Consider the following 20,263-nt stretch of genomic DNA (forward strand, 5'->3'; position numbering starts at 1 on the left):
GCATATCATTCCTCCATTTTCTACAATCTCTAACAGCTTTGGGGCTTCTAAGCAAAGCCTTTTAAGGCTTCCAAACCCCCCCCTCTTGGTAACAAACTTTGTGCCACATGTAAAACCAATATGCTCTGCCAATTTTAGGTACACCAGGCAAGGTAATTCTTGCATCACTGACAAATTTTCACAGCTCAAGCCAGAATTAAAAAGGTGCAGCTCGTTGAGTTTTGACAGTCCCCTCAATGTTGCAAATTCTGGTTAGTGGTCCAATGCTCCACGCAATTTGATAGATCTGATATAACATGGAGCCTTCAGGAAACTGACGAATTCCTTGCACAAATCGGCTGAATCAACAGCTAGTGAGGACAGACCGTCCTTGTCAATGAAGTGTTCCTGGATACTTTCTCGAAAACTTGAGATCCCATGTGGAGGTGGAGTCTCACACCATATCTTCACCTTCTCTAATCGCCTCCCACTATTTAATTGAGAGGCCACATTTATGTCCACATGCTTTTACCAATTGTGGAACTTGTTTAACCTTTCATCACTATTTTCTTTTTATTTTCAGCGAACAGGCATTTTGGAGAGACCAAGTGCGGAGCAGTCGGTCACATTCTATCTTCATGGATCAATCGAAAGCACCCCAAAACATCTCGACCAAAGAGATTAAGCAAGACCAAAGAGATTAAGCAAGAACGAGGAGGGAGAAAAACAACAAATAGCTAACTGCAAAACTCAGGAACACGAAATAAAAAACGCGAACACATGGTTGAATCCTAGAGGGAAAGGTGAGGTAAGGGACTCACTTCCCACTTAATAATCACATAATTCGATTACACAGAGTAGCTAGTTCATCTGTGAAGGACCTAATGAGCAAACCCTAGAGGAGAAGGAACTAAGGAGAAGGAAAATAAAAAGCTCAAGAAGTAGGAAGCATTGGAGCATCCCCCTCTCTTATTTAGAGACTATTACACATTCTCCATTTGCCTCTAGATATTTTAGAGCTAACCACCTTGCCTGAGGGCATTATGGTCCAACACGATCTATGTTGATCCGACGATCACGTGCCCTTCATGACTTAGCTTTGCCTCGATGCAAGCTTTGCGATGACGCCACGTGCCGCCTCCGATTCCCACCGAAACCGTACCTGGGTTTTGAGGAACAAACCCGAAAACCATACGCCCAGTGGTTTTGAGGATCAACCCACCAAACCGCTCGCGAGTAGCGTACTCCATACGCGTCCCCCACAACTCCATGCGTGTTACCACCGTCCTCAACTGCCCGGCTGCCAAATCTTCCAGAGGCTCCAGTCGACTTGTAGCTCGGAGGCGGTGGTCAATGGCGAGGTGAAGGTCAAGTAGGGACATGCCGTGCCAATTGACTCTCTAGCTTGGCTTGTGTAGCCTTACTATTGAGCATTGCTAGTGAGCTTAGGCTTTGTGCGCTTTGCATACTAGCATGTGTAGGAGCTCCCCGGTTGTTTGAGTGCTAGTTGCATAGGTTTATGTGACCTTGCTAACTAGAATTGTTTAGGTGAGCTCTCCCAAGCGACACCTTAGTTGGTCATATTAGGATCTTTGCAAGACGCTTGTGAATTTAGATAGAGGGATGTAGTCTTGACTAGACCGATAGTTTTAATTCCGTATTTACTTTGGTTAGCCAGTGCGATTAATTTTAGAAAGAACTATTCACCCCCTCTAGTCCGTCATCTCGACCCTACAACAGCCGAAGGTACAAGAGGAACCGCAAAGTGAGAACTGAGGATGTTTTCATCCCAATCAATGTGCACCAATTGAGGTGCTGCTTTTGTTGATGCAAAATTTGATTGTTGAACCAAGTGTGAGGTGGATCTAGTGGTGGGGCGGGGGGCTTTAAGCCCCCCTACCGCCCCTGATTTCATAGAGCCCCTAGAACCCCTCCAAAAATTTTAGTCACCATTGCTTGAGGAAGAGAGGCTAAAAGTTGTTTAGCCCCGTCTCCCCTAAACTTTTATCCGACCTGTCCCTGATATACATGTTTGTGGCCGATTCTTATCACAAATAGATGCAACCACAACAAAAGCAAACATCCATGGTTTTTATATAGGCCTGATATGGTTGACATCTAAAACTTGGGTTAGCAATAAGAAACCACAAAGGGGCAGTTCATGAACAGGTGAAAACATGATTGCATACCATCTGAAAATCCGTAACTTGTGGAGAAGACTCCCGCAAAGAACAAAGTGCTCGATAACAAAAACCATCACCTGTAGCACAATCGGTTACCATACCTCTATTCATGACGGAGAAATCTCCTCTGTGGAATCTGGTCAAATATCAAAGCCTTAGCCAACTAATAATGAAATAAAATACACCTTGTTAAAAACAAGAGGAAGTAGCACTTTTCTGTCACCGTCTTGTATATACCTCCGTCACTTTTGCAACCGCGTACGTGTTCTAGAGTTCGTGAATGGGACACGGTCGGTGGCAACTGTCAAAGGCAGTATAAATTCAGTCCAGCGGTCGGTGAGGCCACACGCCTGCTCTTTACGGTTTTCGTCAGCTGATCTGTGGTTGTTGAGCTCGTCGGTCTTCAGTCTCTGTGTCGAGCACAAGCGAATCGATCACGGCGCCGAATTTCTCCAAATAAACACCACCGTACCTTACCGTAAAGCCAGTTAGACCAAAGATGCCCTTGTATCTCTGTTTTTTCATCCTCAGCTTATCCACCAACCGTCTTAGGTTTCAGATCTCTAGTCAATGTCAGTATGTATCAGACTATCAGTATTAGTTCAACAAACCACGTGTGGAATAAAACAGAGTCGGTATCAATATTAGGATACCCAAAAGCAAGGAAGTTAGCGTCCACGCTGACTTTCTTAGATGGAGCAATACGTCTTAAAAGGTCTCGCCTGATCCCTTGGGTTCGTGCTCTGTCTCGCCCGACCTCTTGGGTACGGGCTCCGTCTCGCCCAACCCCAAAGACAAACGGTTTCCGTCTTGCCCGACCTTAAGGACGTGGTTTCCGTCTCACCCGACCTCAAGGCCGCGGGGGTCTCGCCTAAGGCCGCGGGCTCCGTCTCGCCCGACCCCTTGGGTTCGTGCGTCGTCTCACCCGATCCCTCGGATGAGAGCTCCATCTCGCCCGACCCTAAGGCCTCGTGCTCCGTTTCGTCCGACCCCAAGGCCGCGGGCTCCGTCTGGCCCGACGGGGACCCATACCGCCGCCAACCACTCTAGGTCCAAGCTTATGGGCCTAGGTCAAAACTCTGATATCATGGAAGAGACTGGCACGCATTGATGTAACCCTTGGCCATGACGGGCCATACCTGAGGGTTCACATCAAGAACAGCGTCGGACGTGCCGGTGCTGTTCTGTCTAACCCTCGTACGAACGCTGACAGGCGCGTCAGTTCACCACAACGTCCGCTGGGACAGAATGGAACACCATGACCGGCAGATGACGCCTGCGCATGGCGCCAGTGATGAACAGGGCCGCGACGTGGAGCTGTCCCTGTTGACATCTACAGGATCGGCGAGACCCGCATGAAGGAGAAAAAGAACACGACGATCCTGAAAGCCTTCTTCTATCTCGTTCTTCTCATTTTTCTCCACTGTAACCCACACTTTCCCTTCACCTATAAAAGGGGAAGCAGGGCACCCCGTGAAAGAGGATCGAGATCCGCACGAGGACCCGAACTATGAGATAAAACACACAAGAGCACAACATGAGCACACGACTGAGCAGGCGATCGAGCTCTCAGCACCCATTCACTTCTTCCACCAGAGACTTGGGATCCTTTCCCTCTCTCGCCCGTTTGTAACCCCTACTGCAAACCAAGTGCCGGGTAACACGAGCAAGCAGCAAACTGGACGTAGGGATGTTCCACCCGAACCAGTATAAACCATTGTGTCCTCCGAGCACACCATCCAAGCCAGACGCGCAAATACAAATTTACTCATCGGTGGTCCGAAAACACCGACAAACAGCTACTACTAATTGGTCATATCCTTTTGTAAATTATTATATTGTTCCTTTTTTCAATTTGCTGGATATCTGCATGTAGGATGCATTTCATTATATTACTTAATTTCTCAAACGTGTTCAAAAGCACGGAACAGAAACCGTGAGATGATACATAAGACGTCACTGACGGCTGCGCTGACCAAGAGGGTGTGTGTACTCGGATTAGGGATTCATTTCTTTTGTCACCTAGTCGACTCAGTTTTCTTTTCTTGAACATAATTGATATACATTTCAAATCAAATAGAGTATATTAAAAATGATCTAACGAGTTGACCCATAACTAGTAGTTAAGTAGTAGGGTCCCGTTCGCGTGCCCTTAAACCTGACTTGATCCACTTCTTTTTTCATCCGGAACCGTGTTTTTCTCTCACAAATTCCTCTAGATTCATCCAGATTTCTCCAGAATTTCTCCGAGCGAACGGGGCCTGTGTTACCTAGTATTTCCGGAGACACTGTTTTTTTTCAGAGTTTTGGAAAAGAGTACCATGGTTTTGCAAAATTCTTTGAGCTCCACTTAGAACCTGTTTTTTCCTACTAAATAATGGTTTTGCAAGTATCTGACAAAATCCAAAGCTACAACATCTAAACATGCTCGACCTCTTCTTTCTGGTCAACAACATGCCATGAGTTCAGCTGATCTTTCAAAGTGAATCTTCCGTCAATTATACTGATGCAGCCTTTTCTGGGACCTGAACGGACTGAACCTCTCATCTCAACAACAAAAAGTAATAACAGCGGCACTGAACCTCTCAACAACCACACAACAACGGTGCCGCCCTGCAGTCCAAACGCAGATATATTCAACTGTTCTCTCGGATTCTGTATTTTGACATGTGCTGGTAATACGTTTTCCCACACATGTAATCTTTTCAAATGAGGATAAACTAATCTGCGCGTGGCCGTCTGCTGCTGATGGTCCGCTGTATCTTTACTTCATTTATGTAATCTTTTGTTTTTATTTAAGGAGAACACAAGGGCAGCCGCAAAGAGCATGGCCTATTCGTCTCCTTAGTTTTGCAGTTATGTAGTGCTAGATCTCTTTAATCGAACAATGAAACTAAACTGAAAGTCTCTTATTATATTGCCCCTTTTTTTCAATCTGTTCATCTGTTTAGTCCTCCTGACGTAAATGTACAGAAAATTGGTACGAATGAAGTAGGGGCTGTTCGGCTGGCTGGCTGGCCAGCCCCCTCACGAATCACTGTTCACATGAGAGTCAAACGACTTGATGTGCTAGGCGAAAAGCAAATTGAACTTCGCCTGCCCGTGCAATTCCCTCTGATGACAGTGTACGCCGGGAAAGAAGAGATGTCTGCGGAAACAAGGCACAACTGTGTCTCACCTGTAATGTTGGAGTTTGACCGTTATCCCTAAGCAGCAGCTTATGCTAAAATGTTGGTAGCGGACAGGTTCTTGCACTCTGTCGTCATGCTAGCTACTGGCATGACTGAGCATGCTGCTGCAGTAAGATCTCGGCCCTCTGCAAGTAGCATTCCGTGGAGATATTCAGTGCTTGCATGTGTCAGTAACTCAGTATTATACGCACACTGCTAGGACCTAGGCAATTCTTCCAAGGCAGACAATTAGTCTCTACTCGACTACAAATACAGTCAGTACATCTTGGCATCTTGCCATCTCGGAAAGCTTTACCAGCAGGAGTGCATCGCACTGATCCCTGAGACCCCTGATGGCTGATGCTAACTTTGTTAAGATCCATGCAACTTGCCTTGTTCGTTTGGCTCATAAGCCATGACTGAAAGTACTGTTGACTGATTTTTGTGAGAGAAAAATATTATTCGTTGGTTGAAAAAGTACAACTTACAAGCCAAGCCACGAGTGAGCACGACTGTTGAGTCCTGGGGTAGCAGCGCGCAAAGGTAAATTAGGCACGTTTCGCAGAAAGAACGGAGCAGTCAGCAGGACTTCAGAGAAAGGTTACCACGGTGGCACGCCGTCGGATAAATTACAGATTCCACGTCTACAGTGCAAGTCTTCAGAGCCGCCAAGTCTCGTCTAATGAAACGACAACGAGAGAGATAAATCGACTAATCCCCCAGGCCCTCGCAGTCAGTTAAAATTATGTTAGGCCCTGTTTTGGATCCCACCGGTTTTTTAAAAATTCTAGTTTTAAAAAGCTGGGTGGGATCAAAACAGGCTAGTTTTTGCCTAGTTTCTTGTGTCAATTTTTATCACATTCTTAAAAACTAAGAAGTTGTTGATATCCAGCTTTTGCTAGTATCTTGTGACTCTGTGAGCAATAAATGATGTTAGAATCTTAAAAACTGAAGGATCCGAACACCATTCACCAATTTTTACTCACAATCCAGATTTTAGAAACTAGAGACAAAAACTGATTTTTAAGAATCTAAAACGCATCCAAACATGCCCTAATTCGCATGGCTTCTGTGCTGCGGACTAGTAGTATTTCACGCATGTGTGCGCATTAGGCTAATACGTGCACGCTTTGCGCTTTGCGCTTTGCGCTTTGCGTTTCCCTAAACGCTGCTTTGACTTGATCTCGCCCGAATACAGCCGCGCTACCAGCTCCATCTCATGCCGCTCTACCAGCTCCATCTCTCTGTCGCGTGCCGCGCCCGCGTATATAAAGCCGCGCTGCTTGCGCTCTCGTTCATTCCCATCCCAGACTCGCTTCTCCGCACACGACCAGCGAAGCCGCCGCACGCTCCGCTAGTCCCGGGTATTGCGAGGAAAAAAAAAGGCAGGAGCTCGTAGTTCGTACTTCGTAGCTTGGTTTTAGCTTCCTTTTTCGGGGGATCTCGGCAGCTTGCAGTTGCAGCGGCAGCAAATGGACGCCGGCGACGCCATGGAGAAGGGCCAGCGCTCGCCGCGGCTGCCAAAGGTACGCTAGCTCCAGGAGCTCCTCTTCATTTTCTCGTCCACTGGTACGGAAGGACGCGCTCGCCGCGTGATGGCTTATCGTAATTTTCAGTTTTGTCGCTAGCCTTCACGGACAACGTACGGATCAAATCGGGTCAGTTTTTAATTATAGACACTAAAATAGTTACGAGAGAGCAATAATGAAATGCAAGGTCTATTTGACTTTTTGGCGAATTATCAAATACGGAGTAAACATACAAAATCATCTGCACAAGCGAACTGTTGCGTACCACAAGTAACCAAGGCTCAAGCGTGTCGCATTTATATAGCTGCCAAAATAACGTCGTCTTACCCCGTTTCCGTTTATACGCGCAAGATAACGTGCGATGGCACGGCAGAACCATCGCTAGCTTTTACTGTTTGATCAGGTAGCAAGTGATTTTGCCACGTACGGGGTTGGTGGCAACAACCCTAGCCTTAGACGAGTACGAGCGTACCAATTATTCTAAGTGTCCATCAGACAAGGTGAAAACGGTTTTGTGTGCTACAATATCCGAAAATCTGGACTTTTCAGATTTTCCGTTCAAGGTTCAAAAAGGTTGGTCAGAAAAGTGCACCCCCCAAACCCCCGACTCCCGGTTTGAACACAAAGATTGCCATACTTTTATGTGCTTATTACGCATGTGATGAATAAATAACAATTGGCGTATAGATGATAACCTTCCTTTCTGCTTAGTTATAACCATGCAAACCGGAAGTAGTACATTTTTTGACTGGCAGAAATACAGAGTTCATATTTCTGACAGTCCGCACAAATTTACAAACATTGCAGAGTGGGAGCCCAAAGATTCAGGATGAAAGCCTCACGGTGCCACTCATTCAAGACAAGAACACCGGAAGCAAAGCACCAGCGGTGGTTCTAGGTGAGCTCCAAGTGTCTTCAGACAGGACCACCGAGATAGCTACTGTAAATTTGCGAACCAAGCTTTCCTAGCTAAATGCTGACAAACTCAACACTGAAACGTTTTCTCCAGGATTCGAGTGCTTGGAGAGCACAGCGTTCAATGGCATTGGCACGAACCTGGTGGTGTACCTGGAGACCGTGCTACACGGCAGCAATCTAGTCAGTGCGTCCAGTGTCACGTCGTGGTTCGGGACCAGCTACCTGACCCCGATCTTCGGAGCCATCGTCGCGGACACGTACTGGGGCAACTACAACACCATCCTCGTCTCCCTCCTCGTCTACCTACTTGTGAGCATTAGTATTTTTCAAATGCAAATCCTAATTATGTGAACCGTGAACGTGAAAACTTACGAGCATGCTTAAGCTTAACTCCGCGATCTGATCGGCGCAGGGCATGATGTTTGTCACCTTCTCGGCGTTCCTGCCGACCACCGAGCTCTGCGGAGTTGGGTCGTCGTGCCACCCGGTGCTGGGCTCGCAGAACATCGCGTTCCTCGGCCTCTACCTCGTGGCCTTCGGCAGCGGCGGCGTGCGCGCGGCGCTGCTGCCGTTCGGCGCGGAGCAGTTCGACGACGACAACGCCGTGGACCGGGAGCGCAAGATGTCCTTCTTCAGCTGGTTCTACATCTGCGTCGACTTCGGCATGATCATCTCGGGCCTCTTCATCGTGTGGATCCAGCAGAACATCAGCTGGGGGCTCGGCTTCGGCATCGCCACCGCCTGCATCGCGCTCGCCTTCGGCGGCTTCGTGCTCGCCACGCCCATGTACAAGCGCCAGATGCCCACGGGAACGCCGCTCAAGAGCCTGGGCCAGGTCGTGGTCGCCGCGTTCAGGAAGGTCAGCCTCCGCGTCCCCGCGGACGCCAGCCTCCTCTACGAGGTCCACGACAAGATCGAGCAGCCCAAGATCGCGCACACCGACGAGTTCGGGTTCCTCGACAAGGCGGCGGTGGTCGCAGAGTCGGACCTGGAGGAGGTGACGAACGACGCCGCGGCCGCGGGGTCATCGTGGAGGCTATGCACGGTGACGCAGGTGGAGGAGCTCAAGATCCTGCTGCGTCTGCTCCCGATATGGGCGACCAGCATCGTGCTGTCGGCGGCGTACGCGCAGCTGAACACCACGTTCGTGCAGCAGGGCGGGCGTGATGGACATGCGGGTGATGTCGCTCACCGTCCCGGCCGCGTCCATGGTGTCCTTCGAGGTGCTGTGCGTCCTGGCGTGGGTGCTCATCTACGGCGCCATGATCGTGCCGGCGCTCCGGGCCATCTCCCCCGCGCGCGGCGAGCCGTCGCAGCTGCAGCGGATGGGGGCCGGGCGGCTGCTCATGGCGTGCGCGATGGCCGTGGCGGCGCTGGTGGAGATGAAGCGCCTCGACGCCGCGGGCCGCGGCGAGTCCATCAGCATCGCGTGGCAGATGCCGCAGTACTTCGTGCTGGCCGGCGGGGAGGTGTTCTGCTACATCGCGCAGCTGGAGTTCTTCTACAACGAGGCGCCGGAGACGATGAAGAGCATGTGCACGTCCTTCGCGCTGCTCACCGTCGCGCTGGGGAGCTACATGAGCTCGCTCATCTACGCCGTCGTGGACGCGCTCACCGCCACCGGCGGGCGGCCCGGCTGGATCTCGGACAACCTCAACGAGGGCCACCTCGACTACTTCTTCTGGACCATGGCGGCGCTGTGCACGCTCAACTTCGTCGTGTACAGTGGGTTCGCCAGGAACTACAAGGTCAAGACGGTCGTGTCGTGATCCTGCCACTGCCAGCGTGCACAAAAGGGTCCAGTTAGTTTGCAGTGGGTGTTGTTGCGCCAATGGCAAGCACCTATGGGGGCACAGAAAATTGATTTTAGGGATTGCTAAAGGAGGGTGCGTACAGGAAAAGGCAGACCATTATTTTGTGTGCTTCATGGTGTTACGTGGTAGCGATGGGGTCCTTGGTTTTCTTGTTTTATTTTCTTTTCTCTGTTATTATTTTCTTTTTTGCCAGTAAGCTAAAACATGGATGTGCAACAGGACATCCTTTTTTTTAGTTTGTGCAACAGGACATCTATTACCACATGTTATTATGCATCAGAAAAAAACGGTAATGTTCTGTCTAGGACGTTTGGTCCGTCCGCATGGCCCAATTGGTGAGCCGCTGATGCCCACGAGGCTTTCTTATCCGCTCCTATATCTGCTCCCCCTTCAGGCACCGCAATTTCTTAAAAAAACATCGTCGCAGCGCTGCGAGTTCGTGACTGCGCTCCCGCCCGCCTTCCGCAATGCCGCCGCGCTCGGGAGCATCCCACACTGCTCTGTGCCCCGCGTGCCCACCTCCCTCAACGCCACCGCGCCTGACCACATCCCACGCTGCTCTGCGCCTCGCGCCATGCCCCCATCCACCTCGCCCGTCACAGAAGGAGAGGTAGGGGAGGCCTGCACCCCCATCCAGCGCGTGTGTCGGGCTGTCGGCATGAAGGAGAGGCCTGCGCGCTGCGCCTGGGGTGTACGCTGGACCATTGCTCTCGTTGTCCCCTTAACCCGAGTTTGTTGGCTACCGAAATTCCCCGCCAGGTAGGCTGTGGCCGCCGGCGACGCTCTGTTTCAAGTGTTTCGGGCGTTTCAGACTTATGTTTCAAGTGTTTCATCTGGATGTTATAAAAGTAGATCTGAGATGTTTCATATGTTGCAATGACAATATACGCATGTTTCAAGCGTTTTTCATTGGATGTTGTATATGTTTGCTATGGCTACACACGCATGTTTCAAGTGTTTGTTTTCATGTGTTACAGATATTTCATATTTATGTTGCAAAAGTGAATCCGAATGTTGCATATGTTGTTTGGGCTATACATGCATGTTTCAAGAGCATATTTAAATGTTTCATCCGTTTTAGTTGTATATTGCTGAAAGTTTTATCTTTATATTTTAAAAGTAGAGTGTCGCGTACGTTGCAATACACACCGGTGACTAGCGGACAGCGGCGCCTCGGTGCTGCTGTCGGGGCGTCGTGGTTCACGTGCGGGCGCGGGATGGATACGGTAGGCTACTGCTGCTGCCAGGTCGCTGCTGTGGTTCGCGTGCGGGCGCGGGGGCACGGTTCCAGACGCTAGTGCGCGATGCAGGTAGGCGTGGGACGCAGGACGCGATACGTAGCTCCGTCGAGACAGCCGCTGCCTCCGGAGCCGGATTTGACGTGGGATGAAGGGAGTCACGTGCGTCGGATGTGAGTTGTGGGAGCTGCGACGAAGGGAGTCGCGTGCGCCGGATGTGAGTGTGGGAGCTGCGTCCGGCCGGACGTTGCGTTTAGGGCGTACCGTCGCTAGTCGTCCCGGTAAAGAAAAGGTGTCGTGCTGGCTTGCTGCTACTCGTTCCCTGACTAGTTGACAAGTCCTTTGGGCCTCGGGATGTCCGTGGAAATATTGGGCCAAGATGTTTCGGTACAGGCTGGGCTTCTTCGTGGGCACACGACGATAAGTTAGGATTTATATACGGCGGTCCAATTAAAATAAACCAACCCCATCCACACAAGCCACAACGTTAGCGAGAAACGACCAAGTAACCGAATAATACGGGTTCACATTCACAATTCAGTCAACCAGTCCTAAATAAATTCCACTGAAAAACCTAAGAATCATCGGGTCTTACGAAAAATAAGTAACAATCTTTTATGGAAGCAAATATCCGCGTACGGAGAGGCCTCGGGAGGACGCATTCGATTGCCCATATTCGAAACGAAAAAGTCTACTTAACCCCCACATATTAACTATGGTCTACTTCACACCCAAAACTATGAAACCGTCTATTTTACCCTATGAACTTTTAAAACCGTCTATTTTACCCCCCTGGCGGTTTTCGACGGTGGTTTTGCTACAGTATCAGTGGTTTTGCTATAGTGATGGTGGTTTTGTCTTTTTCTTTTTTATTTATTTCTGGTGAATCTTTAAAAAATCATAGTAAATCACAGAAAAATTATAAAATGGAAAATCTAATTTTGTTGGACTCCACATGAGTAGATCTACACAATGAACATGTAATATGATATGCTTTAGTATAAAATTTTTGCTGTAGTTTTAGATTAATTGAAAAATCCAATTTTGTCTGTAATTAATTGGAACAATTTATAGCTGCAGCTTCTGTGGTCCAATTATGGTGAAATTTTTATGGTAGGCTAATTATTGTATGCTTGAACTATAGTAAAAATTTCGTACTCATTGGACCATGTATAACTTAGTTATAGATAAATTCCAATTAATTACAGACAAAATTAGATTTTCCAATTAATCTAAAGGTACAGCAAAACCTTTGTACTAAAGCATACCACATTATATGTTAACTATGTAGATCTACTCATGTGGAGTCCAACAAAATTGGATTTTTCATTTTATGATTTTTCTATGATTTACTATGATTTTTTAAAGATTCAACGAAAAATAAATAGGTAAAAGAAAAGGTGAACCACCGTTACTGTAGCAACCATCGTTACTGTAGTAAACCACAGTTGAAAACTGTCCGAGGGGGTAAAATAGACGGTTTTATAGTTTTGGGAGTGAAGTAGACCACAGTTGATAGGTGGGGGTTAAGGGGGTGTTTGGTTTCTACAGGAAAATTTTAGTCCATGTCCCATCGAATATTTGGACACATGCATGAAGTATTAAATATAGACGAAAAAAATAACTAATTGCACAGATTGTGGCTAATTTGCGAGACGAATTTTTTAAGCCTAATTAGTCCATGATTTGACAATGTTGTGCTACAGTAAATATGTGCTAATGGCGGATTAATTAGGCTTAATAAATTCGTCTCGTAAATTAGTCTCCATCTATGTAATTAGTTTTATAATTAACTCATATTTAATTCTCCTAAATAGCATCCGAACGTCCGATGTGACATGGACTAAAATTTAGTCCAGGAAACCAAACACCTTCTAAAAGTAGACTTTTTCCAAATTTGAAATGAGCGCATAGTTTTCAGATACAGCAAGACTGGATCGTATCGAAGAGACGACGGCAAGTAAGGCACGTGGCATCCTGTGGTTCGACCATCAGGATACAGTAACTCGATAATGTGGGGTCCAGCGCCTGCAAGTTTGAAAAAGAAATTCTGGGGAGATGAACAGGCCCGCTCCAACGGTCGGATTCCTCGAATTCAAATCCGGCCGCGCTTTCTAGTTTCTGCCTTTATATACGACCCCCACGCTCCCCGTCGTTCGCTTTTCCGGATGACCCATCGCAGCTTCGCATTCGCTACGCACCCCAGCTGAGCCAAGCCGAGCGGAACCAGATCGGACGAGAGGAGGAGGAGGCCAAACGGCGGAGAGGAAGAGAGATCGAGGTGACAGGACAGTAAGACGGTCGCCGCCGCCCGCAGCGAAGAGAGCATGGACTTCCTCGCGCTCCCCCGCCGCGACCTGCAGGCGCTGTGCAAGCGAAACGAACATCCGCGCCAACATGACCAATGCCGCCATGGCCGACGCCCTCCGCGCGCTCCCCAAGGTAGGCACCCTCGCTTCCTCGCCCCGTTGCGCGTAAATCGGCAGATCTGGGCTCTGTGAGTTAAATACTTGCTACCTTACGCGTTCCGTAATTCTGTTCCAGGTCGAAGGGATCGAGGAGTACGTCAAGGTTCTGCAGCCGTTCGCCGTGCCGCAAACGGCGGTTAAGTCGGTGAATGAGGAGCAGAAGCCGAAGAAGCAGGAGAGGCCGCTTCCATGCGGCCGCCGCGCCACGGCCAAGTCATCGGAGCCAATTGAGCCAGAGGAAGACAAGGAAAAGTTAGAGGAGGATGCGAAGCAGCAGTCGAACAAAGAGGATGCGCAGACACCTGGCGTCGGGCGGCGCGGTGCCAGCCGGCGCGCTAGGCCCGTGCCTACCGTGCCTCTGCCGACCGGGCAAGGCAGTGGCGGAGGAGGACGGCCAAGAGGACAATCTGAAGCGGGAGGCCAACAGGGATAATGCGCCTGCGCCCGTCGTGGGCCGGCGTGGTGCCAGCCGGCGCGCTCGACCCTCGTCTGCTGTGGCCGCGCCGGCAGCCGACTCGGAGGTTGCAGGTGCGGAAGGGGAGCAGATCGAGGAGGGTGGTGGTGGAGGACCTCAAGCGGGAGGCGACCATGGATGATTCGCCGGCCCTTGGCGTAGGCCGCCGCGGTGCCAGCCGACGCGCTCGGGCTGCGCCTTCTGTTGCTGCGCTAGCCGGCAAATTGGTAGCGGAGGAGCAGAGGGCCCCGATCCCACGCGGGCCCTCGTGTCAAGGCCAAGGGCACCTCGACCGAGACTATCAGGTTGGACGACAGCGATGATGAGCAAAAGGAGGATGCGAAGCCGGAAGGGGAGGAGGACGCTCAAATCCTTGGCGTGGGTCGGCGCGGAGGTGCCAGCCGGCGCGCTCGGGCGGCGCCTGCTGTAGCTGCGCCAGAAGCTAACGCAGAGGAGGAGCAGAGGGCCCCTGTCCCACGCGGCCGCCGAATCAAGGCCAACTCGACCGAGCTTATCAGGCTGGACGACAGCAAGGAGGAGAAAAAGCAGGACACGAAGCCGGAGGAAGAGAAGGGAGATGCGCCAGCAATTGCTGTGGGGCGGTGCGGTGCCAGCCGGCGCGCGCCTGCCCATTCAGAAGCTCCGGAAGCTCCGGCTACGAGGAGAAGCGCTGCTGCAAGTAAAGCTAAGGCAGGGTATGTGGCCGTGGAGGCAGTACCTATCCGAGCCACTCGTCAGCGTAAGCCAACGATGAAAGCAGCGGCAGAGGAGAAGGCACCACGGAGGGCCACGAGGAGGGGCGCTGTGATGAGGACCCTTTTGCAGCAGGAGGTACAAGATGAAGCACAAGGTGAGAACTGAGGAGTGATTTCATCCCAATTAATGTGCACTAACTGGGATGCTGCTTCTGTTGATGCTAATTTTGGTTGCTGAACCAGGTGTCTTCTCTGATGCAGAGGCTGTGGGTGCACCAGTTGTGTCCGTGGAGGCGGTACGCATCCAGGAGACTCGCCACCGTAAACCGACAATGAAAGCAAGCAGCTGCTGCTGCAAAGGGAGAGGAGAAGGCACCACCAAGGGCCACGAGGAGGGGCACGGTGATGAGGACCGTTCTGCAGCCGGAGGTACAAGAGAAACCGCAAGGTGAGAACTGAAGAGTGTTTTCATCCCAATCAATGTGCACCAACTAAAATGCTTCATTTGTTGATGCCAAATTTGATTGCTGAACCAGGTGTCTTCTCTGGTGCAGAGGAGGTCAATACTGAAGATTGTCTTAGCTGTCAAGAGGAGGGTGATGTGGCTGTTGATAAGGTGCTGCATGACTCGGTGGATGACACCATTCTTCTTGATTGTTCAAGTGATATCAGCTTGGTTAAAGTGGAGAAGGCAGGAAACATCACAAGTGAGATGCCTGAGAACCAAGCGGCATTTGATGATGATGGTGATAAACCGAATGGAGTGGTTAATGGTGACAGCATGTCCGAAACCACAGTGACAGATGAAGTTGTTCAGGAAGAAAAGGGAGTACTGATCACCAATGAGATGCCGCAGGGGACAGCTGGCAATGACATGGAGGATGATCAGTTTGAAACTATTTTTGTTCAAGCTGATCAAGTAGTCACTGCTGACATGGAGGTCAATACTGAAGATGGTCTTAGCTGTCGAGAGGAGGGTGATGTGGTTGCTGATAAGGTGGTGCATGACTCGGTGGATAACACCATTCTTCTTGATTGCTCAAGTGATATCAGCTGGGTTGAAGTGGAGAAGGAAGGAAACATCACAAGTGAGATGCCTGAGAACCAAGCTGCATTGGATGAGGATGGTGATAAACGGAATGGAGTGGTTATTGGTGACAGCATGTCCCAAGCCACAGTGACAGATGAAGTTGTCCAGGATGAAAAGGGAGTACTGATCACCGATGAGATACTGCAGGGGACAGCTGGCATGCATGACATGGAGGATGATCAGTTTGAAACTGTTTTTGTTCAAGCTGATCAAGTAGTCACTGCTGACAACCTGCCGGAACAAGTGACAGATTGTGAATTTACTGTGGAGGTGAACACATCACTGATAGTTGATGAAAGACAACAGAGCACAGTTAGAATAGATGAAAATGTTGTCGAGGATCGTTCTGAAACTGATGGTGTTCATTCCAATGAACAGATAGAAGTGGTAACTACTGACAAAGTTCCAGAGCTCAAGCTGATAGAAGATGTTTTAGTTCAAGCTGATCAAGTAGTCACTGATGACAACCTGCCAGATCAAGTGACTGATTGTGAAATTACTGTGGAGGAGAATACAGCAGTGATAGTTGATGAGAAGCAACAGAGCACAGTTACAATGGATGAAGACGCCGATGAACAGATGGAAGTGGAAGTGCCAGAACTCACAGGGACTAACATTGAAGTTATTGAGGAGAAGACACCACCGGGAGTTGATGAGAAGCAAAAGAGCACAGTTGCAATGGATACAGATGTCGCCAATGATCATTTCAAAACTGATGTTGTTCATGCTGATGAACTGATGGAAGTGGCAACTACTGACGAAGTGCCAGAACTCTCAGAGATAGATGATGAAGTTGTTCAGGAGGAAAAGGGAGTACTGATCACCGATGAGACGCTGCAGGGAACAACTGGAATGCATGATGACATCGAGAATGATCAGTTTGAAACTGTTACAATGGATGAAGATGTTGTCAATGATAATTTTGAAACTGATAGTGTTCGTGCTGATGAACAGATGGAAGTGGTAACTATTGACAAAGTGCTAGAACTCACAGGGACAAATGTTGAAGATGTTGAGGAGAAGACACCGCCGGTTGTTGATGAGAAGCAAAAGAGCACAGTTACAATGGATAAAGATGTCGTCAATGATCATTTCAAAACTGATGTTGTTCATGCTGATGAACTGATGGAAGTGGCAACTACTGACGAAGTGCCAGAACTCTCAGAGATAGATGATGAAGTTGTTGAGGAGATGAAGACACCACTGATAGTTGATGAGAAGCAATTGAGCACAGCTACAATGAATGAAGACATTGTGGATGATCATTTCAAAACCCATGTTGCTCATGCTGATGAACAGAAGGAAGTGGTTGCTACTGAAGTGCCAGAAGTCACTGAGACCGACAGTGAAATTGAGGAGAAGACACCACTGATTGTTGATGAGAAGAAACAGAGCTCAGTTACAATGGATGGAGATGTTGTCTTTGATCATTTCAAAACTGATACTGCTCATGCAAATGAACAGAAGGAAGTGATAGGTATAGCTACTGAAGTGCCAGATCAAGTTACAGGGACTGACGTTGAAGTTGTTGAGGAAAAGGCAGTTGTGATTACTGAGGACATGCCAAATCAGGGGACTGTACCAAATGTCACACATACAATGGATGAATGTTTAAACGAAAACCGTTTTGGAACCGATTTTGGTCATGGCAATGAGCAGAAGAAAGCAATCACTGCTGACATTGAGCCAGAAGTCTCGAGGGCACAAGACGGGAGTGCCCTGAAGGAGATTGCATTGCTTGATGATGTCACAGAGTCCCTGTCCAAGAGCATTATCACCATGGAGCCATCAGTGTGCAAGAACAGCAGTGAGAAGAACACTGCTGGACCCATGACATTGCTAGAAGAGAAGGGAGTGAAGGTTGCAAGCGAATCCGAGGATTTGACTAAGCTTAGCTTAGGGCAGCTCAGAGCCAAGCTCAAGGAGAAACTGAATGCCAAGAAGGTAATGAACCAATTCCACTTCATCTATGTACTCTTTCCGTATATGATTCGAATGCTTAACTGGCTTGTAACATGCAGAACAAAGAAGCAGAGAAGAGGGTGGCGCTTGCCAGGGTGGACGAGAATGTTTGTCGATCCCACGTAAAGGGGCAGCAGCAGAACCTGAATCTGCAACAGCATTAACCCGGGGATGAAGCTGGCTCTGAACTCTGATATATCATGTTTGCGTCCAGATAGCATGCAGTTGTGGTGAAACCATGGTTTCCCTTACTTGGGCATCTAACTTATGTGTGAGTTGTTTTGTGTGTTTTTGTGTTTAGTTGGAGAGGCCTAAAACGATTCGGCTGTATTTGTCTATGTCCAGTCGTAGGCCAGTACCCAGCATTGACCTGTGAGGTTTGCTGGTGTGGGTTGACTGTCTTATTTCGAACTCATTGAGAATATCTGTTTGCTCCTCGTTCAATAACAAATTAGTATCAGATTGTATGGAAATGCTCCTCGTTCACATCGTTTGCTCGAAGCGATATCCTATTTTTGTGTATGCAACAAGTTCAGTGTAAGCTGATTATTTCCTGTAGTCCTGTTCCCCAACAATCCCATCCTGAGGTTTGCAGGTTGCCTGGTTATTCAGCTCTCCATTGTCAGGAACTCTGAAGGTATAATACCAGAGATTTGTTACTGTGTTCGGAGGGACCACCGGTTCCTCCCCAAAGAATTATTTCCAACCGTTGATCATAAAGAGAATTGTATATTAGTAATTTTATACTGCAGTCATTTATCTCTAATTGACAGTCCACTTTTCCATCGTCGCGGGAACTAGCAGGTATGCTCATACACCTTGTGTGTTGCCGACCGCTATTGCCAGTTCCGCTTCGCTACAGGGTACGGCCTACACCTTTTCCTTCCTTCCTTCATTCAGTAAAATTAAAGAAACGCGTGTTGTTTAATTCTGGTATTAGAATGCTTAGCTGCCAGTATGGCGAGGATGCAAATTGCATCCTCTCTGCATTATTGTTAATTGCTACCTGGTTGTTCAGTGATTATGTGCATTGCTACTTGGATGCCCTGTTGAGCAGGGTGCTGTCAGTTCCAGATGATTTCTTCTAGCTGCACAGTTTACTCTGACAGTACAAAGTGTTAGTATTGTTTGAACAGGGTAAGCAATTTACAAGGTGAGGGATAAGGGGAAGCAACAGTACTTAGAACCCATTGGTGTCAGCGTATAATCAAAACTTGAAAGGGATTACTACCTGCTCAAAAATACAAAGTAGAGCTGGATATGAAGCTAGATATTCAGACTACAATCAGATTTATTGAAGTCACTGCATAGGTATCTGTTGATGTGCCTTGCCTTTGGCTGTACCATTACGATTTATTTGAGCCCAATCTGTATGGAATTATTAATTGTTATATTTATTCTTTCATCTATTGAGTTTCAAATCTGTTAAACTTCACAAGTGTGAGCTATTTTAAAGTCCTGGGGTTTATTATTTTGGTTCAGACGGTCTTGGTGCACCTTATCTGCGTAACAACGTGCTTGTTAGCTAAAGCCAAACTCTTCCTTTTCTGAATCCATATGTTTCTTTTGCTTAGTGAATCCTAGTGTTTAGTTTTGGCAAAACTATTGTTTACAATCAAGAATGGAGATCCTACCTAGGGCTACTTTGGCAGCCCAAATCCCCGCAGGGATCCCGTTGTTTTCCCCGGGCCAGCAACACACGGAGCAGCCTTCCACTGAAAAAACATGTTCATGACTACAAAATTTCTTTCATGTGAAATGATCAAGCTTCTAGCTCAAAAATATAGTATGCCATAGCATAATAATGGAAATGCACTGTGCGCGAGCAGCAAAGGAGCCTGTGTGCCTCTGTTGCTTGGATGCTTGCCATAGTATGCCATAGCTTTTAAGTGGCCACACGTGTTAAAGCATTAGCACTAGAAATTTAGTAATCCAAAAAAATTGAGAGAGCAGAAGCAAAATCAACAATAAAGGAGCCTGTGTGCCTCTGTTGCTTGCCATAGTATGCCATAGCTTTTTGAGTGGCCACACGTGTTAAAGCATTAGCGCTAGAAATTTAGTCATCCAAAAAAATTGAGAGAGCAGAAGCAAAATAAACAATAAAGGAGCCTGTGTGCCTCTGTTGCTTGCAGGACCGCACAGGTTGCAAGAGGCTGTCCAATTGGTCCCGTGATTAAACATGTAGTGTTTAAGCAATTGTGCTATTGTGTGATTAAGCATGTAGTGTTTTCTGGTTCATATGTGAAAAGGCCGGCATTATCTTATTTGCTTTTCTTTTCCTTGGTTTTCATTCTTTACGCCGGCCCATGATAATGAGTACAGTACTATATAGTATTAGTATCCACCCTAATCGTGTTGTCCTGATCATGCTTCTCTATTTGGTTTTTATAAACATGTATGTAGTTTTGCCTGTATATATACTATATTGAGATACCCCACACATTTTATTAGTTACTAAAAAATATGTTATTCCTCAGTGATAAAAAAAATTGTTGCAATTTGTATAGAGCCGACCACAGATCAAATTATGAGAGCTAAATAAAGCTTTGATTTTGAATTATTATGGTATGCCATGGTATTTTTTATGCCTTTGATTTGCATTTATAAATTCTAATACCATCTATGATCAGAGCCAATGTCTTGGAAATATGCTATAAAGAGGCACTTTTGTGCTTGAAATATGCTATCAGCAGTCAAGACTTTTGCTAGAAGTTGCTTCAAGATGGTGCAGACCAGGTAAGTTCATCCATTCATAATTTTCCG

The 20,263-nt window shown here is 47.9% G+C and overlaps 1 protein-coding gene and 1 pseudogene across 1 annotated transcript; both read left to right on the plus strand.

Moving 5' to 3' along the window:
• The first annotated feature begins 6,788 nt into the window (after nucleotides 1-6,788).
• On the plus strand, nucleotides 6,789-9,548 carry LOC136498596 (protein NRT1/ PTR FAMILY 8.3-like; annotated as a pseudogene).
• A 3,476-nt stretch (nucleotides 9,549-13,024) lies between these two features.
• Nucleotides 13,025-17,952, plus strand: LOC136498006 (uncharacterized). The gene is given in 10 exon segments (XM_066493927.1): nucleotides 13,025-13,212; nucleotides 13,214-13,273; nucleotides 13,376-13,666; nucleotides 13,668-13,853; nucleotides 13,855-14,013; nucleotides 14,015-14,603; nucleotides 14,692-14,788; nucleotides 14,790-14,896; nucleotides 14,985-17,482; nucleotides 17,560-17,952. Coding segments are annotated over 10 exon segments (4,146 nt in total). The 5' UTR covers nucleotides 13,025-13,158; the 3' UTR covers nucleotides 17,665-17,952.
• Nucleotides 17,953-20,263: the final 2,311 nt, after the last annotated feature.

This window comes from Miscanthus floridulus, chromosome 12 (assembly GCF_019320115.1).
Source record: "Miscanthus floridulus cultivar M001 chromosome 12, ASM1932011v1, whole genome shotgun sequence".
NCBI lineage: Eukaryota > Viridiplantae > Streptophyta > Magnoliopsida > Poales > Poaceae > Miscanthus > Miscanthus floridulus.